Source organism: Ailuropoda melanoleuca, chromosome 7 (assembly GCF_002007445.2).
Source record: "Ailuropoda melanoleuca isolate Jingjing chromosome 7, ASM200744v2, whole genome shotgun sequence".
NCBI classification, from domain to species: domain Eukaryota; kingdom Metazoa; phylum Chordata; class Mammalia; order Carnivora; family Ursidae; genus Ailuropoda; species Ailuropoda melanoleuca.
The window spans coordinates 80,619,852-80,634,798 of NC_048224.1; the positions used below are offsets into that span (position 1 = coordinate 80,619,852).

The 14,947-nt window shown below is 48.2% G+C and overlaps 1 protein-coding gene across 2 annotated transcripts in view; it reads right to left on the bottom strand.

Annotated features, from left to right (window-relative positions):
- Positions 1-2,779: 2,779 nt before the first annotated feature.
- The window catches only part of WDFY2 (WD repeat and FYVE domain containing 2), a 171,775-nt gene continuing 159,607 nt past the window's right edge, over positions 2,780-14,947 (bottom strand). For both annotated transcript variants that reach the window (XM_034665108.1, XM_019798005.2), the window contains 4 exons: positions 13,435-13,536; positions 12,413-12,543; positions 10,231-10,339; positions 2,780-9,186 (listed from right to left, as the gene is read on the bottom strand). In XM_034665108.1, coding sequence (XP_034520999.1) covers positions 9,157-9,186; positions 10,231-10,339; positions 12,413-12,543; positions 13,435-13,536 — 372 coding nt within the window. In that variant the 3' untranslated portion in view covers positions 2,780-9,156. The remainder of the gene's footprint in view (positions 9,187-10,230; positions 10,340-12,412; positions 12,544-13,434; positions 13,537-14,947) is intronic.

Consider the following 14,947-nt stretch of genomic DNA (forward strand, 5'->3'; position numbering starts at 1 on the left):
TGCAGGGGACCTTGCTCTCAGGGGATGGGTTGGCATGGGTGCCCATGTCCCAGAGCCTGGAGGACACAGGACCCAACACACTCCCAGGCTCGGGTGAGCAGCACTTTGCACCCAGGCCAAGGCACGACACCTCAGGGGCTTTGTAAGAAGAATCTCTGGAACCCGAGCGGCTTGGCTGGACGCTGTTTTGAAGGAGAGAGAGGGAGGGGTGTACGATCACATTCCTTTGTATTATTAGTGGTACTGGTATTAAAAAGAAGCAAAGCACACACAATCTCTTCACTTGAGAATGCTGTCCGTGTCTCTGTCCTTCCTTCTCACGACTGTGAGGCTGTCAGTAGGGGGGTTCCACGCCAGGTTCAAGGGCAGGTGTGCTCTGGGACGCAGAGGGAGGACAGCGTGCTGTGGCCGGCCTTGTGTCCGCCACCCGCACACCTCAGCGGAAGAGGACTTCCTGCTGTGAACCCTCTTTCTCTAACACGGGCTGGGGGCCTCTCGAGGTGGACCCTACCCTCCATGAAACTCAGGGTAGGTGGGATTGTTCCCCTTCCCCCATGATTGTGCCCAGGCTTTGCCTGCTGGGGTGGGTTTTGTCAAGTGCCTCGCTCATCTTACACCCGTTTTTTCCCCAGCTTTCTGAACTCAGTAGGTCCCTGGAGAACAGAGGTCCTTGGGTTGTGATCCCTGTCATCAGAGTCCTGGGCAAGCAACCTCCCCCCTGGGTAAAGGTGATTGCCCCTAGGAGGTGAAAGGTCACCTGGGAAGCTGACCAAACCCTAGGGAACAGAGTCTGTCCAAAGCAGCAACGCAAAGCGAGTTAGCCGTGACTCTGCTTTTCTGTTTCTGGCGGCCGTTATCTGTTAAGGTTTCCTTCTCTATCTGGGCAGAGTCCCGAGGGGCAAGCTCTGGGAGAGGAGGTATGCCGGGAGGAGAGGGCACCAGAGAACACTCGACCCCGGGGGGAAGCCGGGGTCTTCTCTCGGGGTCTTGCTCCATGACGGAGAACCACCCTCGCTTGAGCTGTCGGGAGGCCCTGCTGACCCATGGCAGTGAGGAGGGTCGCCTCTCTCCCCTGGCTACCACCGGCCGGCTCCTGAACACAATCTCACGCCCACCGTCCGCAGGCCCACCCAGCCACACCCGTCTGGAGACCCTCCCTCGGCCTCTGCACGGTGTCTGAGTCCTGTTCTCCCCTGCTTGGTCTCCCTCCTGTAGCACGTCAGGACCCTCATCCGTGCAGACCCTAGAGGGCGGGGGAGGGGGGGAAACCTGACACCCGTATGGACCCCCGGTGGGTGTCGGTGACCTGACTGATCTGGGGCCCTCATGGCCGCAGGCAGAGGCCAGTCGGGGAGCGGCCCTTCTCACCGCTGTGTGTTCCCCTCACTGTTAGATCAGAAACCGTTCCACACATTTGCCTCTTGCTAGAACATCATCCTCACCGGCCGAAGAGAAATTCACAGGAATCCTGGAAGAGCTGGCTGGGAGGTTAAAGTAAGCCAGGCCAGGCCCAGCTCGGGGCCAGAGAAGGTATGGACCAAGGGCCGGTGAACAGACTCCACTTCTCCTTCCTCCTAAAGACGCCACTGTAGCTACGAGGACCTTCAGTGGACTGGGAATTTTTATGTTAAAATAAATGTGACCGGGGCCAGGAATAAGCCAACCTCCATCTTCTGTAGGAGGTTTTTTTTCCCTCCTGTATCAATCTCTCCTTTATTTGAGAACGTGGTTTTCTTAAACATTCTGTGTTCAAGATCACCCCACATCGTTGGTTTGAGGGAAGCAGGGTGGGAGCAGGGAGATGTGCGAATGGGCGGTGCGCCTCTGTACTCTACAGGGCCTCATGCTGCCTTTGTCGCGAGTCCCATGTGGCCCTAGGTGCACAGCAGGATTATGGACAGTGCACATTTACATAAACAAATTACATCTGCTTAAGATGAGGAGTGGCTTCAATAATGCACCTGGCATTCTGGTGTTAGTCTGAAAAAACTTCGAAATTATACCGTTTTACCTCCTAATGACTGCAGACAAAGTTGTAGCAAAATCAACAAACAGATTAAGGAATGTCTACATACATTCCTGGTGTTCAAGGCGTAACAACCCTCACTCATCATCCAGAGCGGAGGAAAACCCAGGTGGGCAGTTCCTCGGAGGTGCTCAAATCCAGGCTGTCAGCCAAGGAGCCCCACGCAAGGGGTTTTTCTGGCTGCACCTGCCCGGAAAGGGCAGTGAGTATTGGCGCCATTCGACTGCATCCCTCCTTTTGTGAACAAAGCAGGGCCTCTGGAGTGCGGGGTGTGGGTGGGCTGTGTTGGCACAAAGGGGCTGAGAGGGAGAGGGGTCACAGGGGTTTGAAGGGCACCCTAGCTCCCCGACTCACTGGCTGTTCAATGCCGTGCAAGCCGTTGTTTTCTTCTCATCTGTTTTCCTATCCACAAAATGGGGTTCCTGAGTTTTTAGAGAGGCTTTTCCTAGCTGCATTTGCCCTGAAGTCCTTCCTCCTCAGCTGGAAAGTTTACTAACTGCGGTTAGAGCAGACTTACGTGAAAGATAAAGAAAATAAACAGGACTACATGGCTACAGCCCATTTGCTGTGCACAGAGTCTGGGGCACATGGTGGCTCACCAGACTGTGGCTCTCCTTGGGGTCTAGACAGTCAGGTGCAGGAGTGGCCCGGAGACTTACCTTCCCTCCCACATTTAACACCAAAGCAGGACAGGACTGCTGGCGTGTATGTGTTTCAGCCTGATGACAACAATGATGGGACCAGAGCTGCAGGAAGGTTTCCACAGAGATTTATTTTAAACCGTGGAGGCAACTTTGCATTGAGAGTCTTTTACATTGGTAATGGCCAAAGGCATGTTTCAGTTAGAGGGAACACAGTGAGAAAGTGAGCAGAGTTTAAAAACATTCACAACACCCAGCAGCATTTGAACGTAGAACCGGATACAGGCATTTTAACATTATAAGTTCTTGCTCGGTCCCCCTATATCAGTCAGGAAGTCAATGTCAATGTCTCCAATGGCAGAGAGCATGGTGATGCCAGAAGGTTCTGCTAGAACCGCATGTGAGAAATCTGTTCCAGCTTCAGGCTCATGACATTCTCAACCTGACCCCTTGGGGAAGCTCATTTCAAAAAGAAAGAAAAAGATATCCATGAAGTAACATGCCTGCTGCAGCCGGGTTCTACGGGGGCCCGAGACGGACGGCGTGCAGCATGGAAGAGTCCGTTGCCCTGGTTAGGAACAGCGGTAGGTAGGCAGGCACGAACGGAGGGCTAGCACCTTCCCCGTTGTCCAGTTAATAACAGTTTTTGTACTTTTCATATAAAGATTTTCTTTTGCAAAATGACAGTACATGAAAAAAAGTCATTTAAAAAGCAAGGCAAATGGCGTCCAACACAAATATATGAAGAGTACCGTGGTTGCCAGTGACACAAGTGTTTGGTCTATACTTCATACGGGCGGATGCTAGGGGCCTAAGGCTGCCATCTATTCAAATGGGAGAAAAACACGTGCATGTAAATGAAATACGTTTTGCAAACCATTTTCCCTTTTTGTATTAGAGTTCACCCTCTTCTGATTCCCAGAGAACCAAGAGAAAAAAGACCTTTAAACCAACCTATGGTTCCCTGACACTTTCTCTCCCAAGAAAAGTCAGCTAGCGTTTTTGAGTCACAAAGGTGAACATTTTGAGGTATCTTATTTTTAATGAGATGGTACCATGATCAACGTCCACCTTCACCATCTCCTCCAGATCTCTAGATGGAAAAATGCAGAGAGCAATTTCCTTGACCTGACAGAAGACAATGACCTTCCGATACACTCCTGTCTGTCCGAGTGAAGTCAGCCACTAGTCCAAAAGTAAACATTCGTGGAATCACAGGATCGCAGGACTGGAAGGGGTCTCAAGAACGATCATCCAATTCAGTTCCTCCTCCAAGCCTTAGCTGGCCTCCCACATCTCTGACAAGGGACTAGCTACCGTCTGTTCAAACATTCCCTGGCATGCGAAACACAAAGGAGGAATCCCACTCCAATTCTGGACAGATCATATTTTTAGAGACTGCTTTTGTGTGTTAGGCCTAAATAGGTTTCTCAGTGGAAAGGATCATGTTTAAAGGCTAAATTACAAACTAAAACCCTCAAGCGTTGGTATGTATGTAATTCTCGGGTGTGAAGTTGAGCTGAAGTTGAAAAATGAATATGGATATTCCTGAACTAAGTAATGGACGTAGGACACTTGGGCAGTGAAAGAAAAAGGCAAATGGATAGAATGGCAAGACCCAGAAAGTGCCAAGCCCCGTGGGGGGGATGCTGAGACACCCCTGCGGGGCAGAGCCAGGTCTTGGAGGGGGCGCTGCCTGAGCCCTCTTCACAGTCTCTGACCTGAGAAAAATGTTCCCTTCCACGTGGCAAGAGGCACGACGATGAGGATTTATCACGTTCTCCACACTGTACTGAGAAGACCCATGACTTGCAAGAATGATTTCGAGCCGGCAGGGAAATGGAGGATGGCCGCCTGCTTATGCACCAAAGGGCTTGGCTCTGCATATTCCTCTGATGCCACAGTTGTCTAGAACAGTCTCCTACCACCCGTCATAGTCTTTCCTTTTTCAAAGGGGAGCAGCCGAGCCTGGCCCACCTGTGTCATATGGGAATTAGCACAGAAGTTCTCCCAGGCCTAGTCCACGCATGTGGGGGCCTCCAGCTCTACCTCATGGCCTCCGGAGAGTTCAAAATTAGTTGCCATGGGTCATTTTAAGATAATCATCCCAGGTCTTTCTAAAGGAAAAAAAACAACAAAAAACTCAAGATACTAACCTCAGTCAGCTGCAGGAAACTGACTCTCAAACTCCTGAGCGAACCCCCTGTGGTGAATCATGTGCTGCCTCCCTCTGAGGTCACAGGCCACCCCGCATAGCTCCCCCCCATAGCGACAATAGCCCAGGCCCCAGGACTACAGCCGAGCACTTGACACTCTCTGGCAACTCCAGATCGCTTGTGGCCCTGTGTACCAGGCTGATGCCAGCTCGCAGGCCTTTGTTTCTGCTTCGGCAGCCTGCAAGTCATTTCCCTATTGGACTCACTCCAACTGCACCTTTAACCCTCGGCTCAGAAGTCCTTTCTGCTGGGGGGCGGGCACCCTGTGCGCAACTCCTGTGGTGGGCCCCGCGCACACTTCTATCACAGAACGGACCCCATGGGACCGAAACGACCCATCCACTCCCCCGTGTGGCCTCTGCCCAGGCCAGGGAATGGGCCCCGGCACCCCATGGCCTAGTTCAAAGCCTGGCTTGGGGCAGACGCCCCACAAATGGCTGAAGTGGGCTACACTCTCGTGGCTCATCTAGAGAACGCCGTGTTTAAAATGGACTTAATTTCTGTGCTTCCCAACCAACTTGCTAGGTAGCCACTGTCCGTTAAAATTTACCTTTATTTTAAAGGAGAGAAAAAGACTGTTTTGGCAAAGTGTTTTCTTTTACTTTAAAACATGTATCTTAGTAAACATGATCCCTTATATATAATTAAATTATGAAAAGGCAAAATCAAAGGAATCTCATTTAATGAATATTTATGTCCAGTAACTTTGGTACATAGTTTAGAGCTATCTCTTTACCTATAAGTCAATGTCCAGGCTTTAAAAAGTGATTAATGTTAAGCAAAAATAAATTATGTGTTTCAAAAATGAATCTCAAGCCATGAAAAGGTGGTGTTCCCTAAGAAAGGCAAAGGCTGTAGGCTCAGAGACTCACTCAAGGCCGGTCTTCAGACAAACAGGGGAAGACGAATTTTCAATGCCCTCAGATTTCCATCTGGATTTTGTTGCTGAGGGGGAGGGTCCATGAGCAAGAGTGTCGGAAGTTTATGTTTATCAAGACCTGCAAGGATTGCCTCATTAGTACCCACTCACTGAGAAACAGGGCTGGGGCCAAAAGCAGTGTCAGATTCACCTACAAGAGGATAAGGCCTGGTTCCCAAGAGCTGCCTAGAGGTCACTCCTCCTAGTCATGCCATTAGTAGTTAATGTCCAAAAGCACGTGTTCCTTGAAAATTCTTCCTTTAGATTCTCCTGTTGACACCTCAGCTATATCCGACTGCCTGGTATGACCAAATGTTTTCTGCTTGGAACATTCTAGATCTCTGAAGATCCCTTCCAGTTTTGTGAGTTTATGATTCCTTGAATAATTGAAACAATCAAATAAGAAATACATCATTGACTGACCTCATATAAAAAGACATGCAATTCCAAGTACTTAATTTAAAACCACCTTTGCTACTGCAGACACAAACCCAGGCCATGAAAGGTTCCAGTAACATCATTTCTTTGGAGAAACCGAGAGCACGTGATTGGTTTTATCCTACCAATTGCAGAGCAAGTCTGTGCGTGAGATGTGCAGTCCACGTTAGGCATTACTTGCCAGAACTGCTGAAGTAACAGAGCAAAAATATATGTAAAGTGCAATTCCAAGAGGGCAAAATAAGAACTATGACAGTGAACCCAGCCAGGAGAAAAGTCATGTGCTGGCGCCAGCTTTCACTCCTATGAGTGAAGCCTCCAGTCCAGAAAATGCTGGGAAGACACCTGACACCAGCCTCTCTCCCTCCATGAGTTACACAAAATGGTGGAGACACTCATCCTAAAACTCAAGAATTCACAGTATCACAAACACAACACCGTTAGTTTGCTAAGTACTTCTTAACAAATTCAAGCACCACACAGATAAGGAGAAAGAGAAGGGCAGAGCAGTGGATACTATGACGTGTCTGTGGCTTTTGATCATGACTCTCCTCACCAATGAGGTGGCAAGTGGTGTCAACCTCTGAGTGGCTCTGCGGGCTGGGGAACAGCCACACTGGGAGGGACACGGCTGCAGTGAAGTGCAGGGTCACAGCCCAGGCAACCGTGCTGGACACTCGTGCCAGCAGGGACATCAGCTTCACCGGTGGGGTGTGAGCTCCTCCAGACCTAACTCAGATCCACATCAGGCTCACTGGGCACTGACCTACTGCTTCCAACTGACACCGTCTCCCTCTCTGCATACGGGCCACGCTCCGAAATTAGGGAAGGGAAAACAGAGCAATTCCTTTCTATTACTCGTTTCCAACACAGGATTCTCTGTTAGGTACAACTTAGTACGTGGCTACAAGTTCCAGTAGTAAACCATAAAATAGATACTTGAATATTTTAAATTGCATTCCCTTTTGAAAGCTCTCTCACAATCATGCAGACAAGATCAGCTGAGTTCTAACAGCTTTGACTGATGGCAGGCAAGGATGGTGCAGAAGGGGACAGCGAAGTGACAAGTGGTAACTGCCTCCGTGCGTGTGTGTGTACACGTGCGTACAACCTTAGAGTGTGGTCACACGAGCTGCCCTGATGTCTCAGGTGACGGCTGCCATGTACCATGGCTGCCCGGGCCTACCCACTGGCCCTGCTTCCCCGTGCTGCGGCAACACAGCCGTCTATAGGAAGACCCAGCCCCAGGGACACAAGGGTCAAGGGGGTCTTCAGAGAATGGGACTATGGCAGCCGAGGATGGCGGGTAGTACTTTTCCCAGTTGGAAAGAAAAGTAATTAATAATTGTGAGGGAAAAAAATGGCTTTCCAAAAAAAAAAAAAATAGGGAGCATTTCAAACACCACTGCCAAAAACCTGTCAAATCGGAAGTGAACAAGATAACATGGATGGCCTGGAGAGTGAAGGGCGAGTAACTGAACTATTTCTCTACAAGGCTTAATTTAACCTGGGGATCCTCAAGAGACTCAGGGCTCCTCTGATGCCCCTGACAGGTGAGGGTGGATGAGGTGGGACGTGTAAAGTGGACATGATGGGACAGGCTCATGGCACACGCCTGCTGCCAACAGGTGAAAATAAGATTTCTAAAAAGGACTTCAATATCCCGAGTTGAGTCACTACACACAAGAATATTTCACCTTATCAAGTTTGATTGGATTCCCTTAAAATTAGAATTCTTCAGGTTCGTTTTCTAAAGCCCTCTTTTTTCTTTTCTTTTTTTTAACATTCCTAACTGGAACACAGTATGAGCTGTAGGACTCGGTACCTTTCATGTCTCAGATCACACAGCTTTAGTATGAAAGTGTGCAAAGTGTTCTGCTAAAATACATGAAGATAAAAATCTTTAAATATCTAGTTTCTCAAGGGGAAGAAAATACAGATGGTGAGGAGTAGAGCAGGATATAATCTCGCAGTAAGGAGCACATTCAAATTCAGAGGTGACGTCGTGTGGACAAACACATCTTAAAGATGCTTTTTTCTGAAGGACACAGGGTTTGGGGTTTTTTTTGTTGTTGGGTTTGTTTTGAATACTGTAAGCGAGGAAGAGCTGTGTGAATCACAGGAAAACATAAAAGGCTCAGAAGGCTCCACTGAATGAGAAACGATCCAGGCACTGAGAGTTGGAGCCCGGAGTTACAATCACTTGCTTCTGCGACCACAGTGGTCACATCGCTTTCTCACAGCAGAGACCGAAGACTGAGGCAGAAGCATAAGGTCACGTCTATGCGGCCCACACAGGAATGAGTTAGACACTCCAAATGGATTACTCTTCAGGTGATTCAAGAAGTCAGCTGGAAAACCCACATGAACGGTTTTCTGAACGTCTCAGTGGAAGAGGAGGTCTGTGAAAGCAGTAACACTGAGAATAAAGAGTGTAAATATAAACACATACACAGGAGAACATGACGCAGACGGGGCGTGACACAGAGAGAGGAAAAGGAGGCCGACCACAGAATACGTGACCAAGTGAAGGAAACATGGAAATGATTTTATAACGACCAAAAATACCCCGAACAGATGCCTCCGTTCTCTCTCCAACACACGAAGCAACAACGAGAAGGAAGTGAGAAACACATACAAATTAAACACCCCGCACAGAGTTTTCAGTATGTTCAAAACAAGGTAGCACAGCCAGAGTGTATAAACCATTTGTTAAAAAAATATCTTCTTTTCTATTGTATGAACAGGTTGAAAGAGTCCCCTCGCCAGTGTCCACTCACTAGCTCCCATGCCAACTCAGCCCGGCCCGCGAGTTTCTCTCCAACTCTCACACGTCTGCTGACAGCTCCAGTAACGATGTGGATTCCGACAACCGTTTCTTGAGTAAATACTATCTTTCTGACGCCTGCAGTGTCATCAAGACACGACTGGGGTCATATCCCATAACTGCGGGAAGGAAAAGAAAATACAGGATGAACTGAAATTCCATTGTGTTGAGGCTCAACAGTCCTTATGACTGAATACAAGTGAGCTTTTAAATTTGCCAAGCAACTAAGTACTACACTAACATGATTTCTAAAGCTATAAAATGGTATTTTGCCATGAAAATGTTTAACACAGACGTCAAAGCCAGGGCCGTGGGTAATTTTCATCCAGCTAGTAGAGAATCCAACAGATCAGATTCTCTTCTGGGGCAAGGGAACGAACATCTATGAGGCCCCCAGGGGGCCCCAGGGACGTGCTGTGTCCCTTCCAGATCTTCTCTCGTCCAGTCTTCCAAACAGTCTTCCAAGACGTCCCATTTTCAAAACTAAAGGAACCGAGGCGCCTAGAGTTTAGTTTAAACTCGCTCAAAGTCACAGGGGCCTAGTGAGAGTTACTTTAACCACATCCTGCTGCTGCTTCCAAGAAGGGTCCACAGCAGGCCGGGGTGGCAGCGCTCGGTATGCTGGGTGAGCTGCGGCGCAGCTGTGGCCCCTCCTGTCCGGGGCCTCTGCTGCGGCACCAGCTCCATCCAGCACAGTCCTCAGACAGGCCCTGGAGGGATGCTTCTGGATTAATTGATCTCACGAGGAAAAGATCTTGTTTATTACTCATTGGCTTATTCGAGTCCTTCCTTTCACTCAATGCTCAGTTCAAACCCCACTTCCTTCCTGACGCCCTCTCCAGCAGCCCCATCTCCCTCTACTGAGCTCTTCAGGTAATTCTTGCCTGTATCACTCTTTTGGCTGCTGAACATGTGACCTATTATTAACCATCAGAAAGACAGAGCAAGTCCCCAGCAGACGACACGTTCCCTGCAGCCAAGAGCCACGTCTGATCTTGGTGTGTGCAGCCAGGGCCCTGGCATGGGGCCTTGCATGTAGTGGGTTCTCAAAAATGCTCACAGCTGAGAGTAACCTTGTGAGCAGACCCCACACAGTCTTGGGGCTCCTGTGTATTGACATAGGGCCAAAGATGGAAAGGTTTTAAAAGAATATGGCACTCTACCTTAATAACCTTGTCAGTTCCGGAAGTCAGTAACCATCCTCTGGTTGCATCAAAGTGCACGTGCACAATGTTATGTTTGCTGTCGTGGAAGGTCGCCGTGGGTGCACGTCTGGAAGGAGCAAAGTAAGTTTCCAAGAGTGAAAAGTGGTGGCACACGGATGAAGGAAAGAGATCTAAGGTGTCATGAAGCTCTAATGTGTAGCCAAATGACTAAGACTGCTTCACTTTAAAACTGCTCCTCATACCTACCTTTTTTCCCTGGGAATCTGTTAATGATTAAAAAAAAAAAAGATTTATTTATTTGAGAGAGAGAGACAGTGAGCACAAATGGGAGGAGGAAACGGAGCGAGAATCTTAAGCAGGCTCCACGCTGAGCGCAGAGTTGACGCGGGGCTCGATCCCACGACCAGGAGATCACAGCCTGAGCTGAAACCAAGAGTAGGAGACTTAATCAACTGAGCCACCCACGTACGTTTTTAAAAGGTGAAAGGATTCTTATCTTCTCCAAAATGGGAAAGAGATGATGACATTTCCCAAAGTCTTATGGATCACTTGTTGCTCTGACAGAGCTTATGAAAATCTCTATATATACCTTTGACAAATCTTAAACACCTCAGTGCTTTTGCTAAGCCTGATCTCAGAAGGACCTGCTGGTATAATAGTTTACCTGTGACTTTAAAAAAAAAAAAAACAACAAAAAAAACCCCACACCTGTTACAAAGCCTAAGCTACCATTCTAATTGAAGGGCTACCCATTCTTTTTCCTTGTTTTCCTGGTATAACTGCAGATTTAGTTTTTCCTCTGGTATTCTAACACTTGAACAAGTAAAACAGTCTATAAACAAACATTGTTATTTGTTTTGTATTTTTTAATCTATGCATTGTTTTAGTAAGAAGGCTGTCAATTGTCTGGGTGGTCCAGAGGCAAAGCAGAAGAGGCAGAAGAAACAGTGGCATGGGAAGGGGGACAGGGACATGGGGAAGGAGAGAGCTGGTGTGCCACCAGGCTTCAAGGGGGCCCACTCCTCTGCAGTGAGCTCTCTGAAGACCGTTGTTACCCATAACTAGGTCTGCAGAACAGACCTTCAGTATCCCAAGATGATCACCTGAAAATATTGAGAATTCAAGACTTAGGTTTAAAATGAAGTTGCTTAGGCTCTCTGGGTCTGTGTCTTTTATCTATAAAATGAATAATTCATTTAGAATATCTCTAAAGTCTCTTGCAGCTCTCTAATGAAAAGAATTCTCTTATTAATTTCATCACATATGATGAGTGGAAAATAATCAATGAACATAAATGCTTACTGATGGAAGGGCATCTTAATTTATATTTGGTATGGATAAAGAAGAATGAGAAAAACACACACATTAGGGTTATCCGTAAGAGAATGCTCTGGGGTATTAATCGCCACGACTTTCCTTTAAATGCTGACTTCCTCTGGTGTATCTGAAATACGCTGCTGTTTACATGCTGTTTCGAGACACTCATCTAGTACTTAAAATGATTCTACTATATACGAGGTGGGGAGGCGGTGGGGGAAATCGGGCAGACGGGTTACCTAGGAGATCCTGCTGTCGTTCATTAAAAGGGATGCCTGCTGCAGGGCATTCTGCTTACCTCGGGGGCAGTCTGCAATGAGCGCCATTGAAGAGAACACAGATGTGCCCTTTCACGATCCACCCCCCGCCCCGCCCACAGCACACTGACATGCAGTAACCTAAGGTCCCAGGTTATCGGGCAAGACCACCAAGCGAGACTGAGTCGCTAGAGAGCTGGTGGTACTGGCCTCTTAGGTAAAGCGGCTTAGCTCTTTCTGAGAAAATGCAGCCTCGAGCCGGTGGGCTGATTCAGCTCCTGTAAAAATACCAGCTTGGGCTAGAGAGTGAAACCTGGGTTCCTGCAAGGAAAGACAGGGATAGCAGGGATGGCTGGAAGAAGACTGTTGGTAGGGCACCTGGCCCTGGGGTGGAGAAGAGCACAGAAGACGGGAAATCTTGAGGCAGACTCTCTTTTCCTATCTCACGAGAGAACACGCATCTCTTGGCAGAAAGGAGGGCTGTGCCCACTTGCCATGGTCTGTATTCGAAACCAGCAGGAACTAGGGCACTGGTGGTCATGGCTGCAGTACCAAATTGCATTCTGTCCTTAACCCTGCTAAGTCTGCAGACTGCCGGAACTCACTCTTCATCGGTGATGGCCTCGTGGCAGCTGTCACAGACCCTCACTTCAAACTCGAAGCCCATCAGAGGGATGGAGGAGCGCTTGGAGCTGCACTTGCCGCAGACGGCCTTCCCACACTTGCGGCAGTGGTGCTGGAAGGGGAGAGAGCACAGGCTTGCTACGGTTCCGCAACTCGCCCCAACTCGCCCCGCTGCGTAGGTTCAGGGGGTGGTCTATGGCATTCGGCATTCGGATGAGTGCGGAGGAAACGGAAGGAACTCACCGGTGTTCTCTTATTGAGCTCTTTATTCAAATGCAGAACGTTGGAAACACATCTGTTTGTGTCACCACACCCAGCCTTACTCCCACCTCCCTACCACAGCCCCCCTCCGCCCATCCTAGGTCCCTCCCAGCTACGGTTAGTCTGAACTCCAGAGGACCACCCAGTGGCCAGGTTACTTAGAGCTGGGTACTGGGGGGGCACCATCTGCAGAGATCATGCTGCTGGATGAAGGAGAGCGTGAATGCAGCCCAGCTCCATCTACTGCCTCCACTTTGGCCATGCTCAGGCGAGGTGAGTAACACTGATTTCCTTGGGGAGGACCAAACCCAACCGTGAATCGGACTGAAAATGCTCGATTATTACAAGTAGCTCTAAACAACTAAAACTAAGATGGCAAGAGAGAAAGTGAAATTATTAAGACGAAATAAATACCTCTTCTATAATTTCACGGTTTGGTCCCACTATGAGCTAAGCATGATCCCTCTAATTTTAAGGTGCATTTCCGTAGATGCCACTAGAATTCTAAAATCATATCCCTTAACTACTTGGAACAAGTTGCTTCAGAAACTGAATGCAGTAGGAACGAGCTGCAGCAGATAAGAGAATAAATTAACATGGGGTCTCAGAGTGGCTCCAGGGTAGTGCCTGACCCCTACCACAACCCCTGCCCGGGGCGGCGGGAGGGGGCTAGTTCGTCTAAGCTCACAGGTGAAGCTGTTTCCACTCTATTCCAGTTTGATGAGGGATCCATATCACCCACCTGTCTTAGGCCAATTTTCTTACTGTCCCACATTTGCTTGAAGTTCCAGAAGAAAGGCTGATCACACTTTTGGCAGGAATCACTGTCCAACCATTCAGGGGTCTTGTGAAATTAAGCACACAACAGGTCACATTGCAAAGCAGTGAGGACGATGGAACCATTAACACTGATGAAAGTTACAGAATCAAGATGTGTTTATAAGAAACAGAGGTGTGATTTCTCAGTTAGTCATTTAAAAAACATTTACTGAATGCCTATTGTAGCTCAAGCCCTGGGGATGTAGTGGTGATAAAAAGAATCTCTCCTGCCGTGGGGCTTATAATTTATGAGGAAGACCAAACAATATTATTAATATCAATTATTTAAGTAAGTGGAAGTGTAAAGTCCTGAAGGAACAGCAGAGTGCCAGGAGGGTGGGATGGCCCAGGTCCGGTGGGGAGGGTCAGGAGCATTCAGGGGCAGCTGGGGCCAGGTCACTCGCACAGAGTTCTGACAGCCTCGTTGACTTTATCTGATATTCTCAGATCTCACGCAATTAGATTTGCTCTGGCAAAATACAGTTAGGTGTGACTGCACATTTCACGTGTACACAGCTACCTGTGCTGGAAGGATACAACCTGACCACAGTGGGTACTCAGGAAAGCTGCCTGTCCACTGTCTGCTCACGGCAGGGCCCAGCAAGCTTGGAGACTCCACTCCTTGCCTCACGGACCACACACCATTCTGCTTTTGTTCACTTCACTATTTCCCAACTCCATCATGAGTACTCGAAACAATGTCAAATGGGTTTAAGAGAAGTGTTAAGCGTAAAGCTATTCTTCAGCAAATCTTCACAGATTATGCATAGAGTGACTCTGCATCTGTTTCTAGAGTTCACGTCCAACTTAGAACATTCATCACTTGGCAGAAGGACAGATCTCTTTCCACATATTACTGAACCCAAGGAAAATATATCCAACCCCAGGGTTTCTCAAAAGTGAGTTCCAGAGAACTCCCATTTGACTCACAGGACACTTAACTATACAAGAACCCTGAGATCGAACAAGTTTGAGAAATGTGGCAAACAATGGCCGGTGCCCTCTCTCTACAAGATTTTTTCTCGTAGCTTTTTTCTGTTGATGTAACCCTTCTCTGAAGAAGCCCTGTTAGAGAACAGGTTTGGGGATTCGGCCTCTTCTACCCCCTACAAGCAGAAATGAACCTATAGCTACATATTGTCTCAAAAAAGAAAAGTAAGAAGGTGACATTCAAAGAGCTCCCAATTCTTGGTCTATTTATTTTATTAAAACCAAAGAGTTCTTAAGAAGTAAGCCTTGGGGCGCCTGGGTGGCACAGCGGTTAAGCCTCTGCCTTCAGCTCAGGGCGTGATCCCGGCGTTGTGGGATCGAGCCCCACATCAGGCTCCTCTGCTATGGGCCTGCTTCTTCCTCTCCCACTCCCCCTGCTTGTGTTCCCTCTCTCGCTGGCTGTCTCTATCTCTGTCAAATAAATAAATAAAATCTTTATAAAAAAA